General features: G+C 40.8%; 2 protein-coding genes across 2 annotated transcripts in view; both read right to left on the reverse strand.

Annotated features, from left to right (window-relative positions):
- Positions 1 to 493: 493 nt before the first annotated feature.
- On the reverse strand, positions 494 to 25,596 carry exosc5 (exosome component 5). The gene is made up of 6 exons (XM_034168581.1): positions 25,404 to 25,596; positions 17,933 to 18,046; positions 10,305 to 10,426; positions 10,060 to 10,200; positions 9,830 to 9,919; positions 494 to 645 (listed from the first exon to the last, which is right to left on the reverse strand). The coding sequence occupies exons 1-6, from the start codon at positions 25,501 to 25,503 to the stop codon at positions 550 to 552; spliced, it is 663 nt and encodes a 220-aa protein (XP_034024472.1). The 5' UTR covers positions 25,504 to 25,596; the 3' UTR covers positions 494 to 549.
- LOC117508751 (synapse differentiation-inducing gene protein 1-like) overlaps positions 21,168 to 26,648 on the reverse strand; it is a 52,704-nt gene continuing 47,223 nt past the window's right edge. The window contains exon 4 of the mRNA XM_034168580.1: positions 21,168 to 21,203. The gene's annotated coding sequence lies outside the window, so the exon portion shown is untranslated. The remainder of the gene's footprint in view (positions 21,204 to 26,648) is intronic.

The following is a 26,648-nucleotide window of genomic DNA, read 5'->3' on the forward strand; positions in this document are numbered from 1 at the left end:
CATTTGGCGTTTTTCAGTGACTACTAAGGCTTTTGGTTTGCCGCATCCACACCAAAGAACCGCCACAGGTCCTGGATGGCAACCACCCAGCAGTAGTAATAATTTACATTTAAGGTTGCTTTGTGTTTGCCCAAACAGCAAAAGTTCTTTCAATGACAGCCATGTCATTTCATGATCTATGGCAAAATAAACTATTGTACTTCACAGCTGTATATTAGTGAAAATCAATTTGCGTGATAATGAAATTTACAAATTCAAGTTATTTGTTCCTGTAGTTGACTGTGGAACCTTTTAATTTCCTGATCAAAAGGTCAGTACTTGCATGAAAGTTTGTTTTTCATTTAAAATAGAGGCTATGTTTTCACCTGTCTGATTGCTGACACACACACACACACACACACACACTTGTGTAATGCAAATATTAAACAGGAGAAATACTGAATCACATCGAATGCACTGTAATTTAAATGCAAATGTCAACAAAGCCAGACATGCATAATATTTTATTAAAACACTGAGGGCATGTTTAAAAACAACAAAAAGTGTCCTTCAAAGCATTTTTGAATATCGTCGCCTGACAGAATCTCTGTAGAACTGGAAAATCTTCTCTGAAGCTTTCTGGCTGATGGCTACACACTTCTGTAGCTGCAGAGGAAGAAAAACAAACAATGAAGATCCTCTTAAATCAGCGATACAGACTCTGCAAAGTGCAAACTGTTATTCATAGACACAAATAAAGCAGTGCAGCGTGTCCAGTCCACAAAGGGCAAAGATGCAGCTGGAACCAAGTCTCATATCAGCCCCTAGTGGCTGCTGTCAGTACAGCTCCTTAAAGAGACATTTAACAAAGTGGTGGTAAAGTTTCATATAGCAGACCATGCAACAGCCTGTAATTATGTTCTCAAAAAAGGACACTGGGTTGGAGGATCACTCATGTTTACACGGACTGTACATGTGCTCACTCTAGTGCTCCTGACTGCAGTTTCCTGTACAGTAGAGCCAACAAACTAACCACTCCAGAACAAATCCCAAATATAATAGATTTAAGTTTTATCTGCAGAAGCCCATCAGGACCAATGGGACATCAGAGAGGGATGAGAATGGGCAAAGAAAAAAACAAAAACGAAAAACAAACAAAAAACTCTAAAAATCAGTGCCTATGGGGGCCCACAGGTTTTGAGCACTGTAGAGGCATTTTGGGGCCTCTGGAGAGACCTAATTTCATGAATTTCCATTTTATATTTTTTGTATGTTGGGGTATGTGAAAGTCTTACTGTAATAAAAGAATCTGTCTATGTCGACCTTCTTTCAGTGATACCTGCCTTCAGCTATAGCATATGTACTTAGTATAAATGCCATAGCATTGGACAGATATCACTGAACTTGCCAAAACTATTCTTCAAGTGTCTTTCCTTAACCTGCAATGAGCTCTGAAATATACTGGAACTTCATGCAAGTATGTGTAAATTATTTACCCCCACAGGCACATACAGCAAAGTATCATTAAAAAGCACACATCCTGTGCACCAGCTGTACCGCAGTCTATGAAATTCACCAAAATAAAAATAAAACTGATGCAGGCCGATTTCAGCATGCAGGCAAACGATATCTCCTCATTTTTGAATGGTTTATCTATTAAATAGAGTACAAAATGAAGGAACTCAACTGTAACGCCTGAAAAAAGTTTCTGTAGGAAGTATTTTAGCCATAAGATCAAGTGAGAGGGGAAAGTGATTTGCTTTTTAAGTGTTTTGGTGCTTGACTCGTAGACGATTCACGTTGATCAATAACGCAAGAAACCAGACCTGTTTTTAACCCGAATGGTCTTGAATGAATTGAAGACTGTATTATTCAAGCATTAATCATAACATTTTTAAGAGTAAAAACAGTGATATGACACCCTACATCAGGGGCAGTCCTGGAGTCGGCACGACCGTGCGAAAAAAACGAGGTGGGTTGTCCTGACGGGGGGGTTCGTGGTTACGTTACGTTACGGCGGAGCGGCGACCCCACCTTCCCGTCCCATGGTGGCTTTCCTCTCACTCATTCCTGCAGCTTCACAGAGCTATAAACAGTAGCGAAGCGAAGACTGCAGCGAAGCAAAGACTGCAGCAAAACGAGACGATTCATTGGATAAATACTGGGCTTTGTCCCGCCCATCGAACGCTCAGCGTGTCTGGGGGTCTATGGAGCAGTGGGCTGGCCTCGACCGGCCCGGACGCTCAGCTTCTGCATGATGATTGGATGATCTGTCTGAGGCTGAATCCCTTTTTGATTGACAGCGAAATGAGAGAATCAGCGACCTTTTGGTGTAAACATCCGTGGGAGCATTTTTTAATTTTCATTCTGTTCTGAGTTGAACCGGAGACTTTCCTAATCCTCTTAGCGGCATTTTCTTTGTTAAAAACGACTAGCGACAAATCAAGCTTCTGTTTCTGGTGTGGTTTTTTTGTAGCTGCTTGTGTTTGGAGACTGACTTCTATCACTCTTTCTGACTTCTATCGCAGTTTCTGTCCCTACCGAGCAGCGGGTGCTGCTGAGCTCCTCCACCGTCACAAAGCGCTCACAGGCGGACACACTTCACACCAGCCTCGCGCCAGTCCCAGCTAGCGAGCTAGCTAGGTAACAAGCTGCACATAATGGCAGACAATTTGGATGTTGTGGACCGGATTTTGGCGAAGCCATTTGATAGTCTTCCTTATGAAGAAGCCATGGCTGCTGTCATGGATTCAGTTCTCAGTGGTTTGCAGGCCAAAGTTAAAGCAATAGCCCCCAGTGCAATGTTTGTGCATGGCTATGCACACAGACTGAATCTGGTTCTGTCTCAGGGGGCTAAATGCTTATCTGAGTGCAGAATATTTTTTGCATCACTCTCTGGTTTTGCCACATTTTTCTCAAAATCCACAAAGAGGATGTCTTTTCTTGAGTCTGCAGGCTGCTCAAGGTTGCCCAGAAATGCTCCTACTCAATGGAATTTCACATCATGGATAGTGAGCACTGGGGCAAACAATTATGATGCCCTCCTGCAAACTTTTGAGATGATCATTGCAGATAAGTCCATGGATGATGACACATTACTGGTGGTTGGCTCTCACTGCGGTATTGTATAACTTCCTGTTCCGGAGCACAGCGGTGTTTTTCTGTATCTGTTAGCTGTTTAATCTGCGCAGTTAGATTGATCTAGTTATCTAGATTACGATTTGTTTCCCAGTGTAATCTTTACGTGCCTTAACTAAAGCACTCCTTCTGCTGAATCACCTCTAAATTATTTACACATTATTCACTTTGCGTGTTTTTAGGAATCCGCTAGCTTAGCGTAGCTACTAGCTCTTAGCCGATTTAGCATGGCGGCTTCTCCTGTCTCTCCCGCACTTTTCTGCTCTGGGTGTGAAATGTTTAGTTATTCCTCGGCCTCCTTTAGCAGCAACGGTACTTGTAATAAGTGTAGCTTATTCGTAGCTTTGGAGGCCAGGCTGGGCGAATTGGAGACTCGGCTCCGCACCGTGGAAAATTCTACAGCTAGCCAGGCCCCTGTAGTCGGTGCGGACCAAGGTAGCTTAGCCGCCGTTAGTTACCCCCTGGCAGATCCCGAGCAGCAGGGAAAGCAGGCCGACTGGGTGACTGAGGAGGAAGCGTAGCCCTAAACAGAAGCCCCGTGTACACCGCCACCCTATTCACATCTCTAACCGTTTTTCCCCACTCGACGACACACCCGCCAAGGATCAAACTCTGGTTATTGGCGACTCTGTTTTGCGAAATGTGAAGTTAGCGACACCAGCAACCATAGTCAATTGTCTTCCGGGGGCCAGAGCAGGCGACATTGAAGGAAATTTGAAACTGCTGGCTAAGGCTAAGCGTAAATTTGGTAAGATTGTAATTCACGTCGGCAGTAATGACACTCGGTTACGCCAATCGGAGGTCACTAAAATTAACATTAAATCGGTGTGTAACTTTGCAAAAACAATGTCGGACTCTGTAGTTTTCTCTGGGCCCCTCCCCAATCGGACAGGGAGTGACATGTTTAGCCGCATGTTCTCCTTGAATTGCTGGCTGTCTGAGTGGTGTCCAAAAATGAGGTGGGCTTCATAGATAATTGGCAAAGCTTCTGGGGAAAACCTGGTCTTGTTAGGAGAGACGGCATCCATCCCACTTTGGATGGAGCAACTCATTTCTAGACATCTGGCCAATTTTCTTAAATCCTCCAAACCGTGACTATCCAGGGTTGGGACCAGGAAGCAGAGTTGTAGTCTTACACACCTCTCTGCAGCTTCTCTCCCCCTGCCATCCCCTTATTACCCCATCACTGTAGAGACGGTGCCTGCTCCCAGACCACCAATAACCAGCAAAAATCTATTTAAGCATAAAAATTCAAAAAGAAAAAATAATATAGCACCTTCAACTGCACCACAGACTAAACCAGTTAAATGTGGTCTATTAAACATTAGGTCTCTCTCTTCTAAGTCCCTGTTGGTAAATGATATAATAATTGATCAACATATTGATTTATTCTGCCTTACAGAAACCTGGTTACAGCAGGATGAATATGTTAGTTTAAATGAGTCAACACCCCCGAGTCACACTAACTGTCAGAATGCTCGTAGCACGGGCCGGGGCGGAGGATTAGCAGCAATCTTCCATTCCAGCTTATTAATTAATCAAAAACCCAGACAGAGCTTTAATTCATTTGAAAGCTTGACTCTTAGTCTTGTCCATCCAAATTGGAAGTCCCAAAAACCAGTTTTATTTGTTATTATCTATCGTCCACCTGGTCGTTACTGTGAGTTTCTCTGTGAATTTTCAGACCTTTTGTCTGACTTAGTGCTTAGCTCAGATAAGATAATTATAGTGGGCAATTTTAACATCCACACAGATGCTGAGAATGACAGCCTCAACACTGCATTTAATCTATTATTAGACTCTATTGACTTTGCTCAAAAAGTAAATGAGTCCACCCACCACTTTAATCATATCTTAGATCTTGTTCTGACTTATGGTATGGAAATAGAAGACTTAACAGTATTCCCTGAAAACTCCCATCTGTCTGATCATTTCTTAATAACATTTACATTTACTCTGATGGACTACCCAGCAGTGGGGAATAAGTTTCATTACACTAGAAGTCTTTCAGAAAGCGCTGTAACTAGGTTTAAGGATATGATTCCTTCTTTATGTTCTCTAATGCCATATACCAACACAGTGCAGAGTAGCTACCTAAACTCTGTAAGTGAGATAGAGTATCTCGTCAATAGTTTTACATCCTCATTGAAGACAACTTTGGATGCTGTAGCTCCTCTAAAAAAGAGAGCTTTAAATCAGAAGTGCCTGACTCCGTGGTATAACTCACAAACTCACAGCTTAAAGCAGATAACCCGTAAGTTGGAGAGGAAATGGCGTCTCACTAATTTAGAAGATCTTCACTTAGCCTGGAAAAAGAGTCTGTTGCTCTATAAAAAAAGCCCTCCGTAAAGCTAGGACATCTTTCTACTCATCACTAATTGAAGAAAATAAGAACAACCCCAGGTTTCTTTTCAGCACTGTAGCCAGGCTGACAAAGAGTCAGAGCTCTATTGAGCTGAGTATTCCATTAACTTTAACTAGTAATGACTTCATGACTTTCTTTGCTAACAAAATTTTAACTATTAGAGAAAAAATTACTCATAACCATCCCAAAGACGTATCGTTATCTTTGGCTGCTTTCAGTGATGCCGGTATTTGGTTAGACTCTTTCTCTCCGATTGTTCTGTCTGAGTTATTTTCATTAGTTACTTCATCCAAACCATCAACATGTTTATTAGACCCCATTCCTACCAGGCTGCTCAAGGAAGCCCTACCATTATTTAATGCTTCGATCTTAAATATGATCAATCTATCTTTGTTGGTTGGCTATGTACCACAGGCTTTTAAGGTGGCAGTAATTAAACCATTACTTAAAAAGCCATCACTTGACCCAGCTATCTTAGCTAATTATAGGCCAATCTCCAACCTAACTTTTCTCTCAAAAATTCTTGAAAGGGTAGTTGTAAAACAGCTAACTGATCATCTGCAGAGGAATGGTCTATTTGAAGAGTTTCAGTCAGGTTTTAGAATTCATCATAGTACAGAAACAGCATTAGTGAAGGTTACAAATGATCTTCTTATGGCCTCGGACAGTGGACTCATCTCTGTGCTTGTTCTGTTAGACCTCAGTGCTGCTTTTGATACTGTTGACCATAAAATTTTATTACAGAGATTAGAGCATGCCATAGGTATTAAAGGCACTGCGCTGCGGTGGTTTGAATCATATTTGTCTAATAGATTACAATTTGTTCATGTAAATGGGGAATCTTCTTCACAGACTAAAGTTAATTATGGAGTTCCACAAGGTTCTGTGCTAGGACCAATTTTATTCACTTTATACATGCTTCCCTTAGGCAGTATTATTAGACGGTATTGCTTAAATTTTCATTGTTATGCAGATGATACCCAGCTTTATCTATCCATGAAGCCAGAAGACACACACCAATTAGCTAAACTGCAGGATTGTCTTACAGACATAAAGGCATGGATGACCTCTAATTTCCTGCTTTTAACTCAGATAAAACTGAAGTTATTGTACTTGGCCCCACAAATCTTAGAAACATGGTGTCTAACCAGATCCTTACTCTGGATGGCATTACCCTGACCTCTAGTAATACTGTGAGAAATCTTGGAGTCATTTTTGATCAGGATATGTCATTCAAAGCGCATATTAAACAAATATGTAGGACTGCTTTTTTGCATTTACGCAATATCTCTAAAATCAGAAAGGTCTTGTCTCAGAGTGATGCTGAAAAACTAATTCATGCATTTATTTCCTCTAGGCTGGACTATTGTAATTCATTATTATCAGGTTGTCCTAAAAGTTCCCTAAAAAGCTTTCAGTTAATTCAAAATGCTGCAGCTAGAGTACTGACGGGGACTAGAAGGAGAGAGCATATCTCACCCATATTGGCCTCTCTTCATTGGCTTCCTGTTAATTCTAGAATAGAATTTAAAATTCTTCTTCTTACTTATAAGGTTTTGAATAATCAGGTCCCATCTTATCTTAGGGACCTCATAGTACCATATCACCCCAATAGAGCGCTTCGCTCTCAGACTGCAGGCTTACTTGTAGTTCCTAGGGTTTGTAAGAGTAGAATGGGAGGCAGAGCCTTCAGCTTTCAGGCTCCTCTCCTGTGGAACCAGCTCCCAATTCAGATCAGGGAGACAGGCACCCTCTCTACTTTTAAGATTAGGCTTAAAACTTTCCTTTTTGCTAAAGCTTATAGTTAGGGCTGGATCAGGTGACGCTGAACCATCCCTTAGTTATGCTGCTACAGACGTAGACTGCTGGGGGGTTCCCATGATGCACTGTTTCTTTCTCTTTTTGCTCTGTATGCACCACTCTGCATTTAATCATTAGTGATCGATCTCTGCTCCCCTCCACAGCATGTCTTTTTCCTGGTTCTCTCCCTCAGCCCCAACCAGTCCCAGCAGAAGACTGCCCCTCCCTGAGCCTGGTTCTGCTGGAGGTTTCTTCCTGTTAAAAGGGAGTTTTTCCTTCCCACTGTAGCAAAGTGCTTGCTCACAGGGGGTTGTTTTGACCGTTGGGGTTTTACATAATTATTGTATGGCCTTGCGGCAACTGTTTGTTGTGATTTGGCGCTATATAAAAAAATTGATTGATTGATTGATTGACATTAGACTGTGCCAATTTCGTTGTGTTTGTTATTGCAGTAGTCATTAAAACTGGAAATTTGTTCTTGAAAATAGCTGTTGTGAGTTAATTTGTGGGATTGTGGGTGTTCTGGACGAAGTTAGTGTTTTCATGGGTGGTGGGGCGGAGGTGGTGGCCACGTTAGTGGCGCGGCGGGGGGGGGGGGGGGGGGGCACGCAGGGGGTTTCGCCCGGGGAGTAAATCACTCTAGGACCGCCACTGTCCTACATGCATACCGCTGCACTGCTTCAAAGCGTGTGCTCGTGCACACATGGTAACTCAAAAAACTCCATCAAAAGGTGTGCTGGTGTCCTTGTTTTCACCAAACTGATGGACTTTTCTTTGTCTCTTATATTTGTTGGGGTCTGTGTTCTGTTTGGTGTTGCTAGTTTGTAGGTGATTATTGTACAAACTTTGTTGGCTCTGCTGTTCAGGAAATCTGGAACATGGGAGTGAGCATAAGTACAGCCTATCTGATCATAAGTGATCCTCTAACCTAGTGTCTTTTTTGACAACAAAATTATGAGGTGTGGAGAAAATATGATATGCAAGATATTGCAATACAGTGGAACCTCGAGATACGAGTTTAATTTGTTCCATGACCAAGCTCGTAAGCCAACCTGCTCGTATTTCAAACTATTTGTTTCATTCGTTTGTTTTCATCATTGTACATGAACAGCCTATAATTTTTTGCACCTGCGTATAGGTTTTCCCCTCTCCAATCAACTTTTTAATCAAACTACGCTGTTCTTCTGAACAGTATCTTGAACGTCCCATTTTCCTCAGGCTTTCAAAGAGAAAAGCATGTTCAACAGGTGCTGGCTTCATCCTTAAACAGGGGACACCTTATTCACACCCGTTTGTTCCACAAAATTGACAAACTCACTGATTGAATGCCGCACTACTATTATTGTAAACACCCCCTTTTCTACTTTTTTTTACTAATAGCCCAATTTCATAGCCTTAAGAGTGTGCATATCATGAATGCTTGGTCTTGTTGGATTTGTGAGAATCTCCTGAATCTACTGGTACCTTGTTTCCCATGTAACAATAAGAAATATACTCAAAACCTGGATTAATCTTTTTAGTCACATAGCACTACTATTATTCTGAACACTACTGCATAAAATAAAAAGTTTTATTCAGTGTTCTTACCTTAGAAACAGACGAATGCGGCTAACAGAGGTGGATGGTGGCAGAGAAGGAAGGGAGGGAGGGAGGAGGAAGGTTTGCGCACACTGTAAACACAAACTAAACTTATACTGTAGATCCTTAAAAGGATCATACAGATGGAACTTTAACTGTAAATCTGCAGGTCTTTTGGATAAAAATCTATCCAAGGAGGTTTGCTTCTGCCTACCTTTTAAAATGTTGCAGAAATGTGACGGAAAACAAGTGTCATTAAAAAGTGCTGAAGCACAACCAGTGGACACTTTTTCTGGGTGTTTCTTTTCAATTAAACAGCTTCTTCTCCTCTGCCGTTATATAGGTCCTCTGTGGCTTTTTTTTCCCCAGAATAATCCAGTTTCGTCAGTTAAACACTTGTTGGGGGACATAACTTTCCTTTGCAACAAGTGCAGCAAAATGTGACATATTCATCCGCTGCCTTAACGTCTGCAATAGAAGCTTCTCATCCTCATTCTCTCTGGTGGCATCCTGAAGTGCAACTCATGACTCAGATTTCCACTTGTATTCCAAAGAAAAAATATGGACTGTGCAATGGCTCGTATTTAAAAAAAAAAACGTATATGTTGATTCGCTTGTATGTCGAGGTTCCACTTAATTTTATAATATCAGAATAACTTTTTCAAAACAAGAGCCAATATAATTCAATAGCTGGTGGAAATGAGGAGGAAGTGCAGTACTGCTTTTATTTAGCAGAAGGCACAATGAATTGTAGACCTACTACGTGTCCATCCAACCCTACAGTGTCAACTACACAGGATCTGGTTTTAAATGAGTTCAATGTGTTTTGACATCAGAGTGAGCAAGGCACAGCATCCATCTTCATTTACAGAGTGTGGACCAAAACTATTTTAGAAACAACACATACGCAAATCATGAACACAAACCTGCAAAGCCGCTGGAAAGGAATCTCCTCATATGTTTACTCACCTCGAGCTCTGTAAAGGATCCTTTGGTTGATGACATCATCACTCCCTGATGTGTGCTGTCAATAGCAAAAGTCATCAGAGCGCGGCTCTCCTGATCAAAGTGGAAACAAACGACGGTGTTCAGTATGTGCAAGTCTTCAGCTGCTCCTCACCTCAGTGAAAAAATAATTATTTTAAAAACACAGCATTAAGAGCTGGTTGGTTTAGGGAGCATTTTCTCCTCAGATGGACCTTTTCCTGAGGTGCAGTTGGGTCGATGATGATTTCACCGTCTGTGTGAATGGCACAGGTCACGCCACAGAACAAGCATCTCATGGGCAGACCTGCATCCATCAGAGCCATGCAGGCTGCATTCACAAAGCACGCCAAGAGCTGGAGAAGAGTTCAGGAAGAGACTGAGCCAGCAGTGTTTTTTTTTTTTTTGTTTTTTACAAAACATGTTTCAGTGCAGCAAACAGCACTTTACTGAAGGATACTGAGCCATCATCATGTAAGACTTGAAGAATGAGACTGATGGAAGTGCGAGGATGAAGTGAAGAGAGCAGAGATGCTTCACATGTTTGTCGAACACACTGCTCATGTGACCGTTCCCTAACACCTACAAAACAAGACAAAGGGGAAACATGGGAGTACAACAGGCACACCTATGCCCTCCTGGCATTATTTCAGACAGAGATGAACCATCACGCCAAATTTACCTTCATAAATGGATTACATTCACCCAGTCAGACACACACAAACTGATGTCAGCGTGCTACTATGCAACGCACTCAACTGCACACTTGGAGCAACTCTGGAATTAAAGCCCTTGATTTTTCTGTTGGATGGAGAATCAAACCAAGGATCCTTTGATCACAAGCCTGCCTCCTAACCTCCAATATCATATCCAATATCAAAATAGTGCAGCAGATAACTGAAACAATCCAGCAAATGTCGATAGAAGTACTAAATTTGGCACAAACCTCTTTACACATTACTCTTTTGAAAAAAACGATTGGCCAGTTGAATTTTCATGTCACCATTCTTGCTGTTTTTTACCCCATAACTCCATAACATTCCGTCAGAGATAGTACAAACTATACGTTTTGGAATCCTTATATTCAGACAAATTATGTGGTATAGTTTTCAATATGATTGGAGCATCTTTTAATTTTGACCCCTGTGTAATTCTTCAACTGACCCCTACCTGTCCACTGAAAATTCAAGTGGCAAATTGTTTTTTTTCAAAAGAGTAATGTCTAAGGAGTATTTGTGCCGAATATTTGGTGCTTCTATCACCATTTGCATGATTCCTCTGTAAATATTCTGTTTTCTGCTGCACTAAAAGGTAAGTTCTAAATTCACTGAGATACATTTTCTAGCAGGTATATCATGATATTAACATTAAGTAAATCCCAGAGTGCTACATGAGGGTTAGTGTTCCCATGTATTTCTCAGAAGTGATATAAAGTTGTAAAGATGAAACAGTACTTGTACAGACAGACTGGCACAGCATCACAGCAAAACTGAACAACTGCAACAAATTTAAAAAGCTCCACATTGACAAATGTTAACTTATTTAATATACAGCACATCCAGAAAGTATTCACAGAGGTTCAGTTTTTCCACATTTTGTTATTTTACAGCCTTATTCCAAAATGGATGAAATTCATTTTTTCCCTGAAAATTCAATACACAATACTAGTGCTGGGTTGAAAAGATTGATCCCCCAATTTTAAAATGATTGTCATATGGCGTTCCTGAAAAAAATGACACAGCAGTTGGGCCATTGCGCTGTTTCTGAGGGTGTGACAATGATCATTTCTCTACATTGATTGTGGACGTGCTGGTTTTGATTTAGACGCAGGTGCACAATTTATTCTTCAACCTCTGTCAGAGCCATTTAAAGTTGTCAATCATGACAACCGGTGTCGCAGACCGAACGGTCCGCCCCTAAAAACTGGTCCACCCTGCCTCCAATGTGCCTGCATCATTTGGGAGCTCTGAGACAGTCTCTTCACCCAAAGCGATCAAATGGATTAATGGGGTTATTAACTATCAGATGACAAGACAAAACTTCTTAAATCATTCTAAAGTCAGTTTTAAGCAGAAGCAAGGCCGAAATTAGATGAAACTCTGTGATGTTTTGAAATGACCGATGCACAGTGAACACATCATCTAGCAGCTTGTGTATCCGCGGCACTCTGATCACTTCATCTGCCTTTTATTTTGAAATAATGCTGAATTTATGTGGAAATGATTGTTGTACAAAACCTTCAGGTATCTGTCACTGAGACAGATGATGACTGGAGTGCAGTTTGAAGCAGAAACGAGGTGATAATCCGTGAACCGCAGCTAATGACGCATGCGCAGTGAAGGCAGGGTGGACCGATTTTTAAGGGGGACCATTCAGCCTGTGACACCAGGACGCTTGTCACCTGCGGGCAAGAAAAAAGTCAGCCGTTTAATTCACACAGTTTTCTTTCTTTCTTTCGTTCCTCATAACGTTTCTTTTCCATGGGATCACGCACGAAGGATCTCTGGTGTGGACTGACTTTTCAGTCACCAGCAGTCACTGCGCGGCTGTGGGAGAACTTCTCCTGCAGTGTGTCACACTGCAGATGCGACTGTTTGTAGGGGAGACCAGGACCATTTTCCCCAGGAAATTTTTTAATTTCTAGCTCTCTGAAACACTATTTCCTGTATTTTGAGGAACAAATTTTGTGAAGTAAAGCCATTTTTTTTTTAAATCTTTGTTATGGCCTTACTTCAAAGACAAAAGAAACAAGGCATCAAGCCAAAACAAGGAAAGGTTTTGAAATGTACCTGTGTAAGGGGCAATGAAGCAGGTACCTCTGGTGCCCTCTTTTGGCTCCCCTGGATCTGTTCAGTAATTCTGTCCGTCAGTATGTTTGTAAAATAAAAATACTCTATCATTCTGGGATGGGGATTGATCCGTACAATCAGTCTTATAGCCATCATTATTAACTACCAATACTTCATTAATTTGCTGTCAAATGTCAATATAATACTAGTATTATGTTGACTAACTAACTAGTATTATGTTGACTAACTAACTAGACAATAACTAGACAATTAGGTAACAGCTCAAAAACGGTTTTAATAGCACTAACCCAAATCAATATCGGATCGGATTGGATCAAATTGAAATAATTGATTCTGAATCTTAAGAATCGTAATCAAATCGATTCTTGAAATTTGAATCGATACCCAGCTCTACACAATAATGATGATAATAAAAAGTTTTTAACTTTTTTTTCTTCAAATTTATATATATATATATATATATATATATATATATATATATATATATATTCACAGCCTTTGCTATGGTGCATCCTGTTTCCACTGATCCTCCTTGAGATGCTTCTACAACTTAATTGGAGTCCACCTGGAATAAGGCTGTAACATAGAATGTGGAAAAAATGAAGCCCTGTGAATACTTTCCAGATGTACTGTACAAACCAAAGCCCCCCCTCGCCAAAAGAAAGATTATTTTAGAAGCAAGTGAAGATCATCATCATCAATTATCATCAATTTTATTTATATAGCGCCAAATCACAACAAACAGTTGCCCCAAGGTGCTTTATATTGTAAGGCAAGGCCATACAATAATTACGTAAAAACCCCAACGGTCAAAACGACCCCCTGTGAGCAAACACTTCGCGACAGTGGGAAGGAAAAACTCCCTTTTAACAGGAAGAAACCTCCAGCAGAACCAGGCTCAGGGAGGGGCAGTCTTCTGCTGGGACTGGTTGGGGCTGAGGGAGAGAACCAAGAAAAAGACATGCTGTGGAGGGAACCCCCCAGCAGTCTAAGTCTATAGTAGCATAACTAAGGGATGGTTCAGGGTCACCTGATCCAGCCCTAACTATAAGCTTTAGCAAAAAGGAAAGTTTTAAGCCTAATCTTAAAAGTAGAGAGGGTGTCTGTCTCCCTGATCCGAATTGGGAGCTGGTTCCACAGGAGAGGAGCCTGAAAGCTGAAGGCTCTGCCTCCCATTCTACTCTTACAAACCCTAGGAACTACAAGTAAGCCTGCAGTCTGAGAGCGAAGCGCTCTATTGGGGTGATATGGTACTATGAGGTCCCTAAGATAAGATGGGACCTGATTATTCAAAACCTTATAAGTAAGAAGAAGAATTTTAAATTCTATTCTAGAATTAACAGGAAGCCAATGAAGAGAGGCCAATATGGGTGAGATATGCTCTCTCCTTCTAGTCCCCGTTAGTACTCTAGCTGCAGCATTTTGAATTAACTGAAGGCTTTTCAGGGAACTTTTAGGACAACCTGATAATAATGAATTACAATAGTCCAGCCTAGAGGAAATAAATGCATGAATTAGTTTTTCAGCATCACTCTGAGACAAGACCTTTCTAATTTTAGAGATATTGCGTAAATGAAAAAAAGCAGTCCTACATATTTGTTTAATATGCGCTTTGAATGACATATCCTGATCAAAAATGACTCCAAGATTTCTCACAGTATTACTAGAGGTCAGGGTAATGCCATCCAGAGTAAGGATCTGGTTAGACACCATGTTTCTAAGATTTGTGGGGCCAAGTACAATAACTTCAGTTTTATCTGAGTTTAAAAGCAGGAAATTAGAGGTCATCCATGTCTTTATGTCTGTAAGACAATCCTGCAGTTTAGCTAATTGGTGTGTGTCCTCTGGCTTCATGGATAGATAAAGCTGGGTATCATCTGCGTAACAATGAAAATTTAAGCAATGCCGTCTAATAATACTGCCTAAGGGAAGCATGTATAAAGTGAATAAAATTGGTCCTAGCACAGAACCTTGTGGAACTCCATAATTAACCTTAGTCTGCGAAGAAGATTCCCCATTTACATCAACAAATTGTAATCTATTAGATAAATATGATTCAAACCACCGCAGTGCAGTGCCTTTAATACCTATGGTATGCTCTAATCTCTGTAATAAAATTTTATGGTCAACAGTATCAAAAGCAGCACTGAGGTCTAACAGAACAAGCACAGAGATGAGTCCACTGTCTGAGGCCATAAGAAGATCATTTGTAACCTTCACTAATGCTGTTTCTGTACTATGATGAATTCTAAAACCTGACTGAAACTCTTCAAATAGACCATTCCTTTGCAGATCATCAGTTAGCTGTTTTACAACTACCCTTTCAAGAATTTTTGAGAGAAAAGGAAGGTTGGAGATTGGCCTATAATTAGCTAAGATAGCTGGGTCAAGTGATGGCTTTTTAAGTAATGGTTTAATTACTGCCACCTTAAAAGCCTGTGGTACATAGCCAACTAACAAAGATAGATTGATCATATTTAAGATCGAAGCATTAAATAATGGTAGGGCTTCCTTGAGCAGTCTGGTAGGAATGGGGTCTAATAGACGTGTTGATGGTTTGGATGAAGTAACTAATGAAAATAACTCAGAAAGAGTCTAACCAAATACCGGCATCACTGAAAGCAGCCAAAGATAACGATACGTCTTTGGGATGGTTATGAGTAATTTTTTCTCTAATAGTTAAAATTTTATTAGCAAAGAAAGTCATGAAGTCATTACTAGTTAAAGTTAAAGGAATACTCGGCTCAATAGAGCTCTGACTCTTTGTCAGCCTGGCTACAGTGCTGAAAAGTGTTCTTATTTTCTTCAATTAGTGATGAGTAGTAAGATGTCCTAGCTTTACGGAGGGCTTTTTTATAGAGCAACAGACTCTTTTTCCAGGCTAAGTGAAGATCTTCTAAATTAGTGAGACGCCATTTCCTCTCCAACTTACGGGTTATCTGCTTTAAGCTGCGAGTTTGTGAGTTATACCACGGTGTCAGGCACTTCTGATTTAAAGCTCTCTTTTTCAGAGGAGCTACAGCATCCAAAGTTGTCTTCAATGAGGATGTAAAACTATTGACGAGATACTCTATCTCACTTACAGAGTTTAGGTAGCTACTCTGCACTGTGTTGGTATATGGCATTAGAGAACATAAAGAAGGAATCATATCCTTAAACCTAGTTACAGCGCTTTCTGAAAGACTTCTAGTGTAATGAAACTTATTCCCCACTGCTGGGTAGTCCATCAGAGTAAATGTTATTAAGAAATGATCAGACAGAAGGGAGTTCTCAGGGAATACTGTTAAGTCTTCAATTTCCATACCATAAGTCAGAACAAGATCTAAGATATGATTAAAGTGGTGGGTGGACTCATTTACATTTTGAGCAAAGCCAATTGAGTCTAATAATAGATTAAATGCAGTGTTGAGGCTGTCATTCTCAACATATGTGTGGATGTTAAAATCGCCCACTATAATTATCTTATCTGAGCTAAGCACTAAGTCAGACAAAAGGTCTGAAAATTCACAGAGAAACTCACAGTAACGACCAGGAGGACGATAGATAACAACAAATAAAACTGTTTTTTGGGACTTCCAATTTGGATGGACAAGACTAAAAGTCAAGCTTTCAAATGAATTAAAGCTCTGTCTGAGTTTTTGATTAATTAATAAGCTGGAATGGAAGATTGCTGCTAATCCTCCGCCTCGGCCCGTGCTACGAGCATTCTGGCAGTTAGTGTGACTCGGGGGTGTTGACTCATTTAAACTAACATATTCATCCTGCTGTAACCAGGTTTCTGTAAGGCAGAATAAATCAATATGTTGATCAATTATTATATCATTTACTAACAGGGACTTAGAAGAGAGAGACCTAATGTTTAATAGACCACATTTAACTGTTTTAGTCTGTGGTGCAGTTGAAGGTGCTATATTATTTTTTCTTTTTGAATTTTTATGCTTAAATAGATTTTTACTGGTTATTAGTGGTCTGGGAGCAGGCACCGTCTCTACGGGGGATGGGATAATGAGGGGATGGCAGGGGGAGGGAAGCTGCAGAGAGGTGTGTAAGACTACAACTCTGCTTTCTGGTCCCAACCCTGGATAGTCACGGTTTGGAGGATTTAAGAAAATTGGCCAGATTTCTAGAAATGAGAGCTGCTCCATCCAAAGTGGGATGGATGCTGTCTCTCCTAACAAGACCAGGTTTTCCCCAGAAGCTTTGCCAATTATCTATGAAGCCCACCTCATTTTTTGGACACCACTCAGACAGCCAGCAATTCAAGGAGAACATGCGGCTAAACATGTCACTCCCGGTCCGATTGGGGAGGGGCCCAGAGAAAACTACAGAGTCCGACATTGTTTTTGCAAAGTTACACACCGATTCCATGTTAATTTTAGTGACCTCCGATTGGCGTAACCGGGTGTCATTACTGCCGACGTGAATTACAATCTTACCAAATTTACGCTTAGCCTTAGCCAGCAGTTTCAAATTTCCTTCAAAGTTGCCTGCTCTGGCCCCCGGAAGACAACTGACTATGGTTGCTGGTGTCGCTAACTTCACACTTCTCAAAACAGAGTCGCCAATAACCAGAGTTTGATCCTCGGCGGGTGTGTCGCCGAGTGGGGAAAAATGGTTAGAAATGTGAATAGGGTGGCGGTGTACACGGGGCTTCTGTTTAGGGCTACGCTTCCTCCTCACAGTCACCCAGTCGGCCTGCTTTCCCGGCTGCTCGGGATCTGCCAGAGGGAAACTAACGGCGGCTAAGCTACCTTGGTCCGCACCGACTACAGGGTCCTGGCTAGCTGTAGAATTTTCCACGGTGCGGAGCCGAGTCTCCAATTCGCCCAGCCTGGCCTCCAAAGCTACGAATAAGCTACACTTATTACAAGTACCATTACTGCTAAAGGAGGCCGAGGAATAACTAAACATTTCACACCCAGAGCAGAAAAGTGCGGGAGAGACAGGAGAAGCCGCCATGCTAAACCGGCTAAGAGCTAGTAGCTGCGCTAAGCTAGCGGATTCCTAAAAACACACAAAGTGAATAATGTGTAAATAATTTAGAGGTGATTCAGCAGAGGGAGTGCTTTAGTTAAGGCACGTGAAGATTACACTGTGAAGCAAATCGTTATCTAGGTAACTAGAGCAATCTAACTGTGCAGATTAAACAGCTAACAGATACAGCAAAACACCGCTGTGTTCCGGAACAGGAAGAGATACAATACCGCAGTGAGAGCCAACCACCAGTAGAGGCAAGCCAAGATATTTATGAAAGAATTATGAAAAATTCATAATTTACTTGGTAGTCCCACTTTGGGCTGTATCAAAACCTCCACAGTGGCCCGGTCGTAGATCTCCTTACTGACTTTGACCTCAGCTGGTCCATAAACCGCAGCCAGCACGTGTGTGTTTCCTGTAGAGGAGAGCATAACAGTCATCATTGAATTTAGAGACAAATGAACCACACGTGAACATTTGCATTACATAGACACAGCAGACTTCAGACATGAAGGCAAACTGCATTAAATAAACTGGATTTGGCAACCTAAAGGTTATAGAGGACGTTTGTGACTGAAGGGTCACAAAGGACACATGGATGACAAAAGTGAAAGAACAACATATGTCCCACCCACGTTTCAAGACCAAGACCATGAATCTCATAAGCTTCCAGTGCAGTGGCATGATGGGCAACATATTAGACAGTTGTTGTCCTGGCAACTTGCAAGTGCGATTGTGATCAGTGTCATTTCCTTACCAAAAATGCCAATCTCCAATCACAGCCACATAAGCCTATAACTTCTTCTGGGCTGTCTGGGTGTCTTGGTGGCTTTCCTCACTCTTCTCCTTCTTGCAAAGTCACTCAGTTTTTGAGAACTGTCTACTCCATGCAGATTTACCATAGAGTGTCATACTGTTTGTCTTTCTGCATAATTGATGTAAATAAAGTTAAAGACATATTATGTGGCAGCTTCACCATCAGAGAGCCTCGTCCACAACTACCACAAAAGACTCCAAGCTGTCATTGATGTTAAAGGGGCAACACACAGTATTAAAAACAGGAGTATGTAAACGTTTGATCAGGGTCATTTGTCTAGTTTCTGTTGTCATTATTATCTAAAAACAGTAAACAGTTGTTTGAAAATGGCTTCGCCCAAACACTAACCATGAGTGAAAAAAAGTTTTTGTGTTATCATTCATACTCTGAAAAATGGCCAAACAAAAAAATATTCTGCCAGGGTATGTAAACTTTTGAGTACAACTCTAATTACCAGTGTTTGTTATATATATTACAAATATGCAGAAATGCATAAAATGCATGTCTGATGTTAACTTGTTGAGATCAATCAGGAGTCTCCACAGGCTATGATATTTTCAGAAAATACTGTGAACTGCAGTGAGAGTAGAGGGCTGGTTGAGACTAGCCTGAAGAAATGGATGTATGCTCTGGAAAGAAGGGGAATGAAAGTCAGTAGGAGCACGACTACGTGGGTGTGGTCAGTGTGTGTATTTACTTTACATGAGTGTGATCAGTGTGTGTAGTTACTTTATGTGAGTGTGGTCAGTGTGTGTAGTTACTTTATGTGAGTGTGGTCAGTGTGTGTAGTTACATGTGTGGTCATTTTCTGCTCCCCTCCACAGCATGTCTTTTTCCTGGTTCTCTCCCTCAGCCCCAACCAGTCCCAGCAGAAGACTGCCCCTCCCTGAGCCTGGTTCTGCTGGAGGTTTCTTCCTGTTAAAAGGGAGTTTTTCCTTCCCACTGTAGCCAAGTGCTTGCTCACAGGGGGTCGTTTTGACCGTTGGGGTTTTACATCATTATTGTATGGCCTTGCCTTACAATATAAAGCGCCTTGGGGCAACTGTTTGTTGTGATTTGGCGCTATATAAAAAAAAAATTGATTGATTGATTTTGTGCATTTACTTTACGTGTGTATGGTCAGTGTGTGTAGTTACATGTGTGGTCATTTTGTGCATTTACTTTACGTGTGTATGGTCAGTGTGTGTAGTTACTTTATGTGAGTGTGGTCAGTGTGTGTAGTTACATGTGTGGTCATTTTGTGCATTTACTTTACATGTGTGTGGCCAGTGTGTGTATTTACATGAGTGTGGTCAGTGTGTGTAGTTACTTTATGTGAGTGTGGTCAGTGTGTGCATTTACTTTACATGAGTGTAGTCAGTGTATTTACGTGAGTGTGGTCAGTGTGTGTATTTACCTTATGTGAGTGTGGTCAGTGTGTGTATTTACCTTATGTGAGTGTGGTCAGTGTGTGTATTTACCTTACGTGAGTGTGGTCAGTGTGTGTAGTTACTTTATGTGAGTGTAGTCAGTGTGTGTAGTTACATGTGTGGTCATTCTGTGCATTTACTTTATGTGTGTGTGGTCAGTGTGTGCATTTACTTTACGTATGTGTGGTCAGTGTGTATTTATTTTACATGAGTGTAGTCAGTGTGTGTATTTACGCGTGTGGTCAGTGTGTGTATTTACTTTACGTGTGTGTGGTCAATGTGTGTATTTAATTTACATGAGTGTAGTCAGTGTGTGTATTTACTTTACGTGTGTGTATTTACTTTACGTGTGTGTGGTCAGTGTGTGTAGTTACTTTACGCAAGTGTGGTCAGTGAGTGTACTTACTTATGTGAGTGTGGTCAGTGTGTGTATTTAATTTACATGAGTGTAGTCAGTGTGTGTATTTACTTTACGTGTGTGTGGTCAGTGTGGGTATTTACTTTACATGCGTGTGGTCAGTGTGGGTATTTACTTTACGTGCGTGTGGTCAGTGTGTGTATTTAATTTACATGAGTGTAGTCAGTGTGTGTATTTACTTTACGTGTGTGTGGTCAGTGTGGGTATTTACTTTACATGTGTGTGGTCAGTGTGTGTATTTACTTTATGTGCGTGTGGTCAGTGTGTATTTACTTTACATGCGTGTGGTCAGTGTGTGTATTTACTTTACATGCGTGTGGTCAGTGTGGGTATTTACTTTACATGTGTGTGGTCAGTGTGTGTATTTACTTTATGTGCGTGTGGTCAGTGTGTATTTACTTTACATGCGTGTGGTCAGTGTGTGTATTTACTTTACGTGAGTGTGGTCACTGTGTGTATTTACTTTACGTTAAGTGAGTGTGGTCACTGTGTGTATTTAATTTACATAAGTGTAGTCAGTGTGTGTATTTACTTTACGTGTGTGTGGTCAGTGTGGGTATTTAATTTACATGCGTGTGGTCAGTGTGCATTTACTTTATATGCGTGTGGTCAGTGTGTGTATTTACTTTACGTGAGTGTGGTCAGTGTGTATTTACTTTACATGCGTGTGGTCAGTGTGTGTATTTACTTTACATGCATGTGGTCAGTGTATGTATTTACTTTATGTGTGTGTGGTCAGTGTGTATTTACTTTATGTGTGTGTGGTCAGTGTGTATTTACTTTATGTGTGTAATTTGTATGTGTTTGTGTGTAGTTACTTTATTTCTGTGCGTAATTATTTTATGTGTGTAGTTTGTGTTTAGTTACTTCATTTCTGTATATAGTTATTTTATGTATGTGTGTGTGTGTGTGTGTGTGTAGTTATTGTGTCCACCATGGATGTAATGAAATCCTCAGTGTTTATTTATTTGTCTGTCTGATTGTTAGCAGGATTACATCAAAACTACTGCACAGATTTTAAAGAAACTTTCAGCACAGATAGATATTAAGCCTTGGAAGCCTCCATAAAATTTTGGAGGTGATCTGGATCCGGATTCTGTATCAGGTTTCACTTTGTAGACTTTTAAGGATTATGTCAAAACTACTTCACGCATATGACATCATGATGTAAAACCAAGATCAGGAAGACACTATTTTGTTTCATCTCCTGAATTAAATATCAGATTGCACCATCTTGATCAGTCGGACTATTCTGGATCAGTATGTAATTATTGCAATGTGTTGTGGAATCTGGATACAGGTAAAGTTCGGGTCACAATGTGAATTACGTATCTTTTATTTTGAGTCCTCGTCAATTCTTGACGGACGTCAGAAATCTATGATTGCTCTCGTTTTATGTGTGTTTGTGTGTAGTTACTTTATTTCTGTGTGTAGTTATTTTATGTGTGTGTAGTTACTGTCACGGCCCTGGCCCGTGTTGCTCGGTTTGGAGGTTGGGGAGGTCTTGGTTGTCTTTGTGGCCTCTCCTGCCTCTGCTCTCTGCCCAGGTGCTCCTGCTTCTCCTCCTCCTTTCTTGTTTGGCTGTGACTCCACCTGTGTCTGATTGCGGCCTCATTAAAACCTGAGTGCAGGTGTGCGTGTAGCATCACTCCTCCTGTGTCCACCACGCACACTGGGCTTGGACCGTCGGAGCCCTGCTGAAGCCAGCCATGGACATTTAAGTTCTTCTGTCTGTTTAATTTACACTTCCACACACCACATACACTGCAACACTTGCACACATACTGACTCACACGTACATGTTACTTTGTTTAAATAAATATTGTTAAACCTGTTCCATGTGTTGTCTCCCCTCTTTTGTTACTCCCTTATCGCTGGCAGGACTTCATGATAAGTGGGCCTCAGATGAACCTCTCGCTAATTTGTTGGACTATGTGAATGGTTTTTGCCATTGTCTGTACATGGCAGGTCAACTGGCTAAACAGAACTTGGCTACCGCTCAGAATAAAATGAAAAGTTTGTCTGATAGACATTGTGAAAAGCAACAGTTCAGTGAGGGGGATCAAGTTTTGGCCTTGTTACCAGTTGTGGGGTCACTGTTTCAGGCAAAATTTCATGGTCCTTATACTGTTGTGAAACAGCTTTCAGATCTCAACTATCTGATTGCAACTCCAGATAGGAAAAAAAAAGTCAGCAGCTTTGCCACATTAACCTTCTGAAACCCTATTTTGTCAGAGAATCTTTACAAAGTCAGTCTGGGTCTGTGGATGGGGATACAGTTTTGGCTGTTTGTGAAGTACCTCAGTCAACTTTTCATGGGGGGAGGAGGTGTCAATGCCAGATGATGCTGTACTTTGTGCTCACTTGAAAAATTCTGAAACTTGGGAGAAACTGGGTTCCTTATATGACCATTTGCCTCGTGACAGAGCTGTACAATTGGCAGATTTGATTAGAGATTACCCATCTTTGTTTGGGGATACACCCACTAAGACCAATTTGATACAACACGATATAGATGTGGGAGATTCAAAACCCATTCAGCAGAGATTTTTCTGTCTCCGATGAAAAGCAGAAGGTCACTGATAAGGAGGTGAAATACATGCTTGATAATAATCTTGCGGTTCTCTCTGCTTCCAGCTGGGCATCTCCCTGCCTGATAGTACAGAAGTCAGACAAGTCTCCGCGGATGTGCACTGACTTTCAAAAAGTCAATGTGGTGACAAAGCCAGATTCATTTCCATTGCCGCGTGTTGAGCACTGTGTTGATCAGGTGGGAGGTGTGCGGTTTGTTTGTAAGCTGGATCTTCTTAAAGGGTATTGGCAAGTGCTTTTAACTGAGAGAGCACAAGAAATATCTGCATTCATGACACCTTCTGGTTTATTTTCCTATACTGTGATGGGTTTTGGCCTGAGAAATGCACCAGCAACATTTCAAATGTTGACGAACCGGGTTGTGAGTGGTCTGAAAGGTTGTGCCGTCTATTTGGATGATGTTGTAGTATACAGTAACACCTGGGACAACCATCAAATGCAGCTCCGGGCATTGTTTGACTTTAGCCCATGGTAATCTCACTCTAAATTTAGCCAAGTGTGACTTCGCTAAGGCTACAATAACCTATTTAGGAAAAGTTGTTGGACAGGGTCAAGTCTGCCCTGTAATGGCTAAAGTTACAGCTGTTTCTGAGTTTCCTGTTCCTACGACAAAGAAGGAACTCATGAGATTTTTGGGTCTCATGGGCTATTATTGTTGTTTTTGTTGCAATTTTTCCAGCATTGTTGCGCCACTAACTGTTCTGAGGGCTCTACAGTTTGATCAGCTGTTTAAACTGCATGTTGATGCCAGTCATATTGGAGCTGGAACTGTTTTGTTATAGGCGGATGAGCAACGAGTAGACCGTCCTGTTAGCTTCTTTTCTAAAAAGTTCAATTCATACCAGCTGAACTATTCTGTGATAGAAAAGGAGGCGCTCACTCTTATTTTGGCATTGCAGTATTTTCAGGTTTACGTTGACTCAGGAACTTCTCTGAAAGTTTATTCCAATCATAACCTTGCTGGTTCTGGACTGAGGCATTAGGTGCTCTGCTTTGTACGGCCCTAATGCGAATCTACTCGGTGGGTTTGCCCACTGGTTACAGGTAACAGTGTCCAGTCCTGTTTTAACAATTGTGGGTCGTTATTTGGAACTGCTGCTCCCTGTGTTTGCTCCTCTTGCCAGATGATTGTGATGTGCCTTGCCTGATCGATGTTGGTCCTGACCCTGCTGTTGATCGTCTCCATCCTTCTCTTTGCTGCTGTGGTTCTTCAGTTGGTCCCCTGAGCTAGGTCTCAACAACGCTCTGACAATGTTGTCTGAATAGAACACATTGTCTGGCCTCCAGGAGGTAACGTAGATCGGTTGAAAGTTCTTAGTTAGTGGTCGTCTCATGGGTTGACCTGGACCATTTTTAGTTTTTGTAAGAAGTTATTAATTTGGGGATTTTGTAGGGTCCTATGAGGGTCCCTTTTTTTTGGGGGGGGGGGGGGGGGTGCCACGGCCCTGGCCTGTGTTGTTCGGTTTGGAAGTTGGGGAGGTCTTGGTTGTCTTTGTGGCCGCTCCTGCCTCTGCTCTCTGCCCAGGTGCTCCTGCTTCTCCTCCTCCTTTCTTGTTTGGCTGTGACTCCACCTGTGTCTGACATTAAAACCTGAGTGCAGGTGTGCGTGTAGCATCACTCCTCCTGTCTCCACCACACACACAGGACTTGGACTGTCGGAGCCCTGCTGAAGCCAGCCATGGACTTTTAAGTTCTTCTGTTTGATTAATTTACACTTCCACACACCACACGCACTGCAACACTTGCACACATACCGACTCACATGTACACCTTATTTTGTTTAAATATTGTTAAACCTGTTCCATGTGTCGTCTCCCCTCTTTTGTTACTCTCTTATCGAGCCAGGGGTGTAACATTACTTTGTGTGTGTGTGTGTAGTTACTCTGTGTGCGTGTGTAGTTATTTTATGTGTGTGTGTACAGTTATTTTATGTGCGTGCGTGTAGTTATTTTGTTGTATGTACTATGTAGTTATTTTATTGTGTGCCTGATGTTATTTTGTGTGTAGTTTATGTGCATGCGCGTAGTTATTCTGTTGTGTATGTACTACTATGTAGTTATTTTATTGTCTGTTATTTTATGTGTGTAATTTTATTGTGTGTGTGTGTAGTTATTTTAAGTGTGTAGTTATTTTATTGTGTGTCTGTTATTTTAAGTGTGTAGTTATTTTATTGTGTGTCTGTTGTTATTTTAAGTGTGTAGTTATTTTGTTGTGTCTGTTGTTATTTTAAGTGTGTAGTTATTTTGTTGTGTGTCTGTTGTTATTTTAAGTGTGTAGTTATTTTATTGTGTGTCTGTTATTTTAAGTGTGTAGTTATTTTATTGTGTGTCTGTTGTTATTTTAAGTGTGTAGTTATTTTATTGTGTGTCTGTTGTTATTTTAAGTGTGTAGTTATTTTATTGTGTGTCTGTTGTTATTTTAAGTGTGTAGTTATTTTATTGTGTGTCTGTTATTTTAAGTGTGTAGTTATTTTATTGTGTGTCTGTTGTTATTTTAAGTGTGTAGTTATTTTATTGTGTGTGTGTGTGTAGTTTACCTTGTTTGAATGACGCGGAACCGTCAGGTCTGGACAACAAAGCCTGTTCACAGCCAAACTGTCTAAGATAAACAACAGGTGAGTCGAACTCTTCCACCATGCTTCTGTTTTAATATGTTTTATTTATTTATTTTTTCAGAACTTTAAGCGCGTGTGCTTCCAACAGCTTCAGCGTATTTCCTTCTTCGTCTTCTTCGTCATTATCTACACAGAACATCTGCTGACTGAAGGACTATACCGCCACCTATTGTTCTGGAGTGTGTAGAATCGTGGTGATTTGTATTTGGGCAGCGACAACATATTGTTTAAAATGTTGCTTCTCTGCACCACTACAGTGGAGCTGAAATGAAACATTTAAGAAGTGCTTATAGTGTAGACCTTTAGTTTTAATTCAAGTGATTTAAGAAAAGCATTGAAGATCAAATCAAAATATATGTGTAACAGTAAATTCAAATATTAAAGGTTTTAATAACGCTATATTTGAGTACATAAGGCTAAAAAATTGAGGTTACATAAATTTTGAGTTCACCCTAACCTGTGTCTGTGAGCTCGAAGTCAGAGGTTTCAGGGAGGTGACCTTGATACATGAAGTCTGAGTCAAAATATCACATACAGATTGTCCACATGGCCACACAGACAGATCCACACAATGTCAGACAGGAAATAAATTAGCATTGAAAAGGTCACCTGAACACTAAACCTTGAACTCTTTAAAACTCACATGAACATGAAAGCGAGAAAAAGATATTTGAATTTGTGTTACTTAATTCAGATAAATGTAATATTTTAAATTTCAGATTATTTGAGAAATACTGTGAATAAATACAAAATACTTCAAATTGTCAAATGAGCCGAGTTAATCTAACACACAGTAATTAAGCTACACCTTCCTATATTCAAATCATTTTTAAAACTTGAATAATTTGAGTTAACATAATTGGATTCAGGCATCCATCCATCCATCCATCCATTTTCTATACCCACTTATTCCAATTAAGAGTCATAGGGCGAGAGACGGGTTACACCCTGGACCGGATGCCAGTCTATATTCAGGCAACCAGTGAACTCAAATTGTTTGAGTTGAACAAACTTACCAGGTTTTACAGTGAAATGGGCACAATGGAATCCACCAATCCAGACACAAGGGTAGCTTTACTTACGCACTTTATTGAGGATTGCTTTATTTATTTATTAATTCATGATTCTTGTGGGTGGCACAGTGACTTAGTGGTCAGCACTGTTGCT

The sequence above is a fragment of the Thalassophryne amazonica genome, chromosome 4 (assembly GCF_902500255.1).
Source record: "Thalassophryne amazonica chromosome 4, fThaAma1.1, whole genome shotgun sequence".
Taxonomy (NCBI): Eukaryota; Metazoa; Chordata; class Actinopteri; order Batrachoidiformes; family Batrachoididae; genus Thalassophryne; species Thalassophryne amazonica.

What these genes read in the sequence shown, in the direction of transcription:
- exosc5 (XM_034168581.1), bottom strand. Translation starts at nt 25,503, where the DNA reads ATGGTGGAAGAGTTCGACTCACCTGTTGTTTATCTTAGACAGTTTGGC. An exon ending in TTCCGCGTCATTCAAACAAG is followed by an intron (nt 18,047 to 25,403) that starts GTAAACTACACA and finishes TCTCCTCTACAG; the next exon opens with GAAACACACACGTGCTGGCT. An exon ending in GCCCAAAGTGGGACTACCAA is followed by an intron (nt 10,427 to 17,932) that starts GTAAATTATGAA and finishes CTTGTTTTGTAG; the next exon opens with GTGTTAGGGAACGGTCACAT.